The sequence below is a fragment of the Schistocerca gregaria genome, chromosome 4 (assembly GCF_023897955.1).
Source record: "Schistocerca gregaria isolate iqSchGreg1 chromosome 4, iqSchGreg1.2, whole genome shotgun sequence".
Classification (NCBI taxonomy): domain Eukaryota; kingdom Metazoa; phylum Arthropoda; class Insecta; order Orthoptera; family Acrididae; genus Schistocerca; species Schistocerca gregaria.
In genome coordinates, this window is record NC_064923.1 from 44,916,609 (window position 1) to 44,926,200 (window position 9,592).

Below are 9,592 nucleotides of genomic sequence, written 5' to 3' on the forward strand. Positions count from 1 at the left end.
ATTACAGATGAGGAAACCGACTACACATCACAGAAGTCTGAAAGATCAAAAGATGTCACACTAACACATGGGGCCACAAACATTACAGATGGGGAAACCAACTACACATCACAGAAGTCTGAAAGACCAAAAGATGTCACACTAACACATGCGGCCACAAACATTACAGATGAGGAAGCCGACTACACATCACAGAAGTCTGATAGACGAAAAGATGTCACACTAACGCTTGGAGCAACAAACATTACAGATGAGGAAACCGACAACACATCACAGAAGTCTGAAAGATCAAAAGATGTCACACTAACACATGGGGCCACAAACATTACAGATGAGGAAACCGACTACACATCACAGAAGTCTGAAAGACCAAAAGACGTCACACTAACACATGGGGCCACAAACATTACAGATGAGGAAACCGACTACACATCACAGAAGTCTGAAAGATCAAAAGATGTCACACTAACACATGCGGCCACAAACATTACAGATGAGGAAACCGACTACACATCACAGAAGTCTGAAAGACCAAAAGATGTCACACTAACACATGCGGCCACAAACATTACAGATGAGGAAGCCGACTACACATCACAGAAGTCTGATAGACCAAAAGCTGTCACACTAACGCATGGGGCCACAAACATTACAGATGAGGAAGCCGACTACACATCACAGAAGTCTGATAGACCAAAAGATGTCACACTAACACATGCGGCCACAAACATTACAGATGAGGAAACCGACTACACATCACAGAAGTCTGAAATACCAAAAGATGTCACACTAACACATGGGGCCACAAACATTACAGATGAGGAAACCGACTACACATCACAGAAGTCTGAAAGACCAAAAGATGTCACACTAACGCATGGGGCCACAAACATTACAGATGAGGAAACCGACTACACATCACAGAAGTCTGAAAGACCAAAAGATGTCACACTAACGCATGGGGCCACAAACATTACAGATGAGGAAACCGACTACACATCACAGAAGTCTGAAAGACCAAACGATGTCACACTAACACATGCGGCCACAAACATTACAGATGAGGAAACCGACTACACATCACAGAAGTCTGAAAGACCAAAAGATGTCACACTAACACATGCGGCCACAAACATTACAGATGAGGAAACCGACTACACATCACAGAAGTCTGAAAGACCAAAAGATGTCACACTAACACATGCGGCCACAAACATTACAGATGAGGAAACCGACTACACATCACAGAAGTTTGAAAGATCAAAAGATGTCACACTAACACATGCGGCCACAAACATTACAGATGAGGAAACCGACTACACATCACAGAAGTCTGAAAGACCAAAAGATGTCACACTAACACATACGGCCACAAACATTACAGATGAGGAAGCCGACTACACATCACAGAAGTCTGATAGACCAAAAGCTGTCACACTAACGCATGGGGCCACAAACATTACAGATGAGGAAGCCGACTACACATCACAGAAGTCTGATAGACCAAAAGATGTCACACTAACACATGGGGCCACAAACATTACAGATGAGGAAACCGAATACACATCACAGAAGTCTGAAAGACCAAAAGACGTCACACTAACACATGGGGCCACAAACATTACAGATGAGGAAACCGACTACACATCACAGAAGTCTGAAAGATCAAAAGATGTCACACTAACACATGCGGCCACAAACATTACAGATGAGGAAACCGACTACACATCACAGAAGTCTGAAAGACCAAAAGATGTCACACTAACACATGCGGCCACAAACATTACAGATGAGGAAGCCGACTACACATCACAGAAGTCTGATAGACCAAAAGCTGTCACACTAACGCATGGGGCCACAAACATTACAGATGAGGAAGCCGACTACACATCACAGAAGTTTGATAGACCAAAAGATGTCACACTAACACATGCGGCCACAAACATTACAGATGAGGAAACCGACTACACATCACAGAAGTCTGAAATACCAAAAGATGTCACACTAACACATGGGGCCACAAACATTACAGATGAGGAAACCGACTACACATCACAGAAGTCTGAAAGACCAAAAGATGTCACACTAACACATGCGGCCACAAACATTACAGATGAGGAAACCGACTACACATCACAGAAGTCTGAAAGACCAAAAGATGTCACACTAACACATGCGGCCACAAACATTACAGATGAGGAAACCGACTACACATCACAGAAGTCTGAAAGATCAAAAGATGTCACACTAACACATGGGGCCACAAACATTACAGATGAGGAAACCGACTACACATCACAGAAGTCTGAAAGACCAAAAGATGTCACACTAACGCATGCGGCCACAAACATTACAGATGAGGAAACCGACTACACATCACAGAAGTCTGAAAGATCAAAAGATGTCACACTAACACATGGGGCCACAAACATTACAGATGAGGAAACCGACTACACATCACAGAAGTCTGAAAGACCAAAAGATGTCACACTAACACATGCGGCCACAAACATTACGGATGAGGAAACCGACTACACATCACAGAAGTCTGAAAGATCAAAAGATGTCACACTAACACATGGGGCCACAAACATTACAGATGAGGAAACCGACTACACATCACAGAAGTCTGAAAGACCAAAAGATGTCACACTAACACATGCGGCCACAAACATTACAGATGAGGAAGCCGACTACACATCACAGAAGTCTGATAGACCAAAAGATGTCACACTAACGCATGGGGCCACAAACATTACAGATGAGGAAGCCGACTACACATCACAGAAGTCTGAAAGACCAAAAGATGTCACACTAACACATGGGGCCACAAACATTACAGATGAGGAAACCGACTACACATCACAGAAGTCTGAAAGACCAAAAGTTGTCACACTAACACATGCGGCCACAAACATTACAGATGAGGAAACCGACTACACATCGCAGAAGTCTGAAAGATCAAAAGATGTCACACTAACACATGGGGCCACAAACATTACAGATGAGGAAACTGACTACACATCACAGAAGTCTGAAAGACCAAAAGATGTCACACTAACACATGCGGCCACAAACATTACAGGTGAGGAAGCCGACTACACATCACAGAAGTCTGATAGACCAAAAGAAGTCACACTAACGCTTGGAGCAACAAACATTACAGATGAGGAAACCGACTACACATCACAGAAGTCTGAAAGATCAAAAGATGTCACACTAACACATGGGGCCACAAACATTACAGATGAGGAAACCGACTACACATCACAGAAGTCTGAAAGACCAAAAGATGTCACACTAACACATGGGGCCACAAACATTACAGATGAGGAAACCGACTACACATCACAGAAGTCTGATAGACCAAAAGATGTCACACTAACGCATGGGGACACAAACATTACAGATGAGTAAGCCGACTACACATCACAGAAGTCTGATAGACCAAAAGATGTCACACTAACGCATGGGGCCACAAACATTACAGATGAGGAAGCCGACTACACATCACAGAAGTCTGATAGACCAAAAGATGTCACACTAACACATGCGGCCACAAACATTACAGATGAGGAAACCGACTACACATCACAGAAGTCTGAAAGACCAAAAGATGTCACACTAACACATGGGGCCACAAACATTACAGATGAGGAAACCGACTACACATCACAGAAGTCTGAAAGACCTAAAGATGTCACACTAACACATGCGGCCACAAACATTACAGATGAGGAAACCGACTACACATCACAGAAGTCTGAAAGACCAAAAGATGTCACACTAACACATGCGGCCACAAACATTACAGATGAGGAAACCGACTACACATAACAGAAGTCTGAAAGACCAAAATATGTCACACTAACACATGCGGCCACAAACATTACAGATGAGGAAGCCGACTACACATCACAGAAGTCTGAAAGATCAAAAGATGTCACACTAACGCTTGGAGCAACAAACATTACAGATGAGGAAACCGACTACACATCACAGAAGTCTGAAAGATCAAAAGATGTCACACTAACACATGGGGCCACAAACATTACAGATGAGGAAGCCGACTACACATCACAGAAGTCTGAAAGACCAAAAGATGTCACACTAACACATGCGGCCACAAACATTACAGATGAGGAAGCCGACTACACATCACAGAAGTCTGATAGACCAAAAGATGTCACACTAACGCATGCGGCCACAAACATTACAGATGAGGAAGCCGACTACACATCACAGAAGTCTGTAAGACCAAAAGATGTCACACTAACACATGGGGCCACAAACATTACAGATGAGGAAACCGACTACACATCACAGAAGTCTGAAATATCAAAAGATGTCACACTAACACATGGGGCCACAAACATTGCAGATGAGGAAACCGACTACACATCACAGAAGTCCGGAAGACCAAAAGATGTCACACTAACGCATGGGGCCACAAACATTACAGATGAGGAAGCCGACTACATATCACAGAAGTCTGATAGACCAAAAGATGTCACACTAACGCTTGGAGAAACAAACATTACAGATGAGGAAACCGACTACACATCACAGAAGTCTGAAAGATCAAAAGATGTCACACTAACACATGGGGCCACAAACATTACAGATGAGGATACCGACTACACATCACAGAAGTCTGAAAGACCAAAAGATGTCACACTAACACATGCGGCCACAAACATTACAGATGAGGAAGCCGACTACACATCACAGAAGTCTGATAGACCAAACGATGTCACACTAACGCATGGGGCCACAAACATTACAGATGAGGAAACCGACTACACATCACAGAAGTCTGAAAGGCCAAAAGATGTCACACTAACACATGCGGCCACAAACATTACAGATGAGGAAGCCGACTACACATCACAGAAGTCTGAAATACCAAAAGATGTCACACTAACACATGGGGCCACAAACATTACAGATGAGGAAACCGACTACACATCACAGAAGTCTGAAAGACCAAAAGATGTCACACTAACACATGCGGCCACAAACATTACAGATGAGGAAACCGACTACACATCACAGAAGTCTGAAAGACCAAAAGATGTCACACTAACACATGCGGCCACAAACATTACAGATGAGGAAACCGACTACACATCACAGAAGTCTGAAATATCAAAAGATGTCACACTAACACATGCGGCCACAAACATTACAGATGAGGAAACCGACTACACATCACAGAAGTCTGAAAGACCAAAAGATGTCACACTAACACATGCAGCCACAAACATTACAGATGAGGAAGCCGACTACACATCACAGAAGTCTGATAGACCAAAAGATGTCACACTAACGCTTGGAGCAACAAACATTACAGATGAGGAAACCGACTACACATCACAGAAGTCTGATAGACCAAAAGATGTCACACTAACGCTTGGAGCAACAAACATTACAGATGAGGAAACCGACTACACATCACAGAAGGCTGAAAGACCAAAAGATGTCACACTAACGCATGGGGCCACAAACATTACAGATGAGGAAACCGACTACACATCACAGAAGTCTGAAAGACCAAAAGATGTCACACTAACACATGGGGCCACAAACATTACAGATGAGGAAGCCGACTACACATCACAGAAGTCTGAAAGACCAAAAGATGTCACACTAACGCATGCGGCCACAAACATTACAGATGAGGAAGCCGACTACACATCACAGAAGTCTGATAGACCAAAAGATGTCACACTAACGCTTGGAGCAACAAACATTACAGATGAGGAAACCGAATACACATCACAGAAGTCTGAAAGATCAAAAGATGTCACACTAACACATGGGGCCACAAACATTACAGATGAGGAAACCGACTACACATCACAGAAGTCTGAAAGACCAAAAGTTGTCACACTAACACATGGGGCCACAAACATTACAGATGAGGAAACCGACTACACATCACAGATGTCTGAAAGACCAAAAGATGTCACACTAACGCATGGGGCCACAAACATTACAGATGAGGAAACCGACTACACATCACAGAAGTCTGAAAGATCAAAAGATGTCACACTAACGCATGGGGCCACAAACATTACAGATGAGGAAACCGACTACACATCACAGAAGTCTGAAAGACCAAAAGATGTCACACTAACGCATGGGGCCACAAACATTACAGATGAGGAAACCGACTACACATCACAGAAGTCTGAAAGATCAAAAGATGTCACACTAACGCATGCGGCCACAAACATTACAGATGAGGAAACCGACTACACATCACAGAAGTCTGAAAGACCAAAAGATGTCACACTAGCATGTGGGGCCACAAACATTACAGATGAGGATACCGACTACACATCACAGAAGTCTGAAATACCAAAAGATGTCACACTAACGCATGGGGCCACAAACATTACAGATGAGGAAACCGACTACACATCACAGAAGTCTGAAAGACCAAAAGATGTCACACTAGCATGTGGGGCCACAAACATAACAGATGAGGAAACCGACTACACATCACAGAAGTCTGAAAGACCAAAAGATGTCACACTAACGCATGGGGCCACAAACATTACAGATGAGGAAACCGACTACACATCACAGAAGTCTGAAAGACCAAAAGATGTCACACTAACACATGGGGCCACAAACATTACAGATGAGGAAACCGACTACACATCACAGAAGTCTGAAAGACCAAAAGATGTCACACTAACGCATGGGGCCACAAACATTACAGATGAGGAAACCGACTACACACCACAGAAGTCTGAAAGACCAAAACACCATCCGCGCTACCAAACGCCCGAAGAGCTGCAAGACTTAGACAGTAATTTACAGTTGACCGGCAAAATGTTGAAAAAGGATGTGAGGCACGACCGAAAGGCAACAAGGAATATGAAATCGACGCTATGAACGTCGACAGGCAGGAAACCGAGAAATCTTAAACGACTGTGTCAGACGCATTAGACACCACCACGAACTGGTCTGAGAACATGGGAGACTAAACGACTTCACTAAATAGCTTCGGTAACATCATGCAGGATTATAAAACTGCGACGGTAAACGTTAATAGAATCGAGTCGTGTGTTATAAGTAAAGCATTAACGCTTTACCTACAGATTACGGATTTACGCATCATCTTTATCCTAAAAGTGGTGACCCATAAAATGACCGATATCGGGGAGAGGGGGGGGGGGGGGGGGGGGGGGGGGTACGATGCGGTTTTTAATTTAGGAACTGAGAGTGGAACAGAAATTTCATTCAAGCAAGGCATACAACTCAAAGTAAAACTTCAAGCAGAGGAACCTTCATCGTTTCTCAGGAAGTTTTATTAGTGAACGTTTATGCACCCTGGGGAAATATTGGACGTAGGCACACAAGCACTTTTTTTCCGCGACGAAATAGCCAGTTTGTGTACATGACCAAACGCTACATTAAAACTTTGGGGAGATTTTAGTTGTATATTGAAAAAGCTGGATCAGAACTCCAATTTTAATTTTTTCCACTACTTTTCGAATTCCTTCAACTAAAAGACTCTTGGATACACTTCCGTCCAAACACTTCTGGCTTTGCGTATACCAGCTTTGAATCCTCAAGTAGACTCGACAATTTCTATGTTCATAAAGACTTCATAAGTCATCAGCTGCGAAATATGGCCAGTTGGTTTCTCCGACCACAGAGCTTATCAGATATCTCTGAAACTCTCCCGACAAAATATTTTTATGCGAAGGGGCGAGCGGCAGAGGAATGTGTACTCGTTAAAGGATGCTTCTCTGTCTCAGGCGGTCGAATAACTAGCAACAAACTTAGCCGACGGTTACCAGCATGTACCTACCTCATAGTATGGTGGACGCAGATAATAAAACCAAGCCAACAAATATACATAATGAACTTTGCCAAAGGAAAATGACACTTAAGGTCACATACAGAGCAGTATTATTTTACACTCTTCCTAGACCTGTACGAGAGTGAAATGAATATAATTTCAAATATACATTGGGTTAAGTGTACGGAAGCCAAATTAATCGCAATCGCTAGACAATTCTTGGACGGCATCCAAGTTAGGACAAGAAATCTAGTGATGTTCCTAATGATACGATCTCCATATATCCTTTATCCGAGATACTAAAGGAGCTAAAAATAAGGTAATTAACAAACTTGTTGACCCACAGAACACTGAGTACAGCACCCAGGTTGCTGTCTAGGACTGCACTGCGAATTATTTCACTGAGGTTTTCACGGAAGCAAAGAGTAATGGCATCGCGCATCGTAATATGTTACAAAACATGGTAACAAGCGTTATGCCGATAGAAAATACGTCATTGGTTGAAAGCACATCGTCTGCAGAAATGTAGGAAATAATTGGCGGTGCCCCAAAACCAAATGTGGCTGGCTTAGACTGGCTGGAAATTGAATTTTATGCTCATAACTGGCACATCACTGGTGCAAAGATTTCCTTCGGAATTCAGAGAATGTCTAATAGTGCTTATAGCAAAAAAGAACCTCGCTCTACCTACCTGTCAAACTATCGATCGATCAAGCTGTTGAATTTGGATTTCACATTATTCACACGCATAGGGAATAAAAGGATGAAACCTATATTTCCGAGGGTTACGGGGCATTATCACTCCAACTCTGTGTCGGATGTTCGATACTAACTACACTGTCAGACTGCAGAGATATCACGTCGATCTGCAAGATCAAAATAGCCATAGCATTCCTCGATTTCAATATGGCGTTAGGGAGAGTGCATCCCGATTTCTTGCTCCAAGTGATGAACCTTATGGGAGTTAACGACGACGTTCTACAAATACTACAAAAATGACTACGCGGAACACACTCCAAGTGCCAAATGGTTACCATGGTTTCCACGTGTATTCCACGGAAAGGTACTGTGAGCTTTACTTTCGATAAAAGAACGCGACACGTGCGGCTCGGGTCTCTAGAAATCCACGATTAGCTTGTCGATACAATTCGTGTGAACTCTGATAGAATCAATACCGGATTTTTGACGTGTCTTACGTAGAATTTATGGATCCCCTTCATGTTGACAGGTTACTGTCACGACACTGGTTCTCAAGTCCCATTCATTGGTGCCCCAGGGTTGGTTCGAATGGCCCTGAGCACTATGGGACTTAACATCTGAGGTCATCAGTCCCCTAGACCTTAGAACTACTTAAACCTAACTAACCTAAGGACATCACACACATCAATGCACGAGGCAGGATTCGAACCTGCGACCGTAGCGGTCGCGCGGTTCCAGACTGTAGCGCCTAGATCCGCTCGGCCACACCGGCCGGCCGGTTCCCCAGGGCTCCGTGCTAAGTGTTGTACTGTTTTCCATGGCCATAAATACAATTATGAGTTGTCTCCTTCCAGATATCTCGGGCTCCCTCTTTGTCGACCATTTTGCGATCTACTACAGCTCTCAGATGACCAGTCTTCTTGAACGACTTCTTCAAGAATGCCTCGATCGCCTTCACTCATGTAACATTGAAACCGGCTTCCGCTTTTCTCCCATTAAGACTGTCTGTGTAAATTTTTGGCGTCATACGGAGTTCCGTTCGCCTTCCCTACAATCTAGGCCCTGTCGACTTTC

At 43.5% G+C, this 9,592-nt stretch overlaps 1 protein-coding gene across 1 annotated transcript; it reads left to right on the plus strand.

Annotated features, from left to right (window-relative positions):
* The first annotated feature begins 3,469 nt into the window (after positions 1–3,469).
* LOC126266786 (uncharacterized) lies at positions 3,470–6,906 on the plus strand. Its single transcript, XM_049971329.1, has 2 exons — positions 3,470–3,518; positions 3,896–6,906. The coding sequence occupies exons 1-2, from the start codon at positions 3,470–3,472 to the stop codon at positions 6,904–6,906; spliced, it is 3,060 nt and encodes a 1,019-aa protein (XP_049827286.1).
* The last annotated feature ends 2,686 nt before the right edge of the window (positions 6,907–9,592 follow it).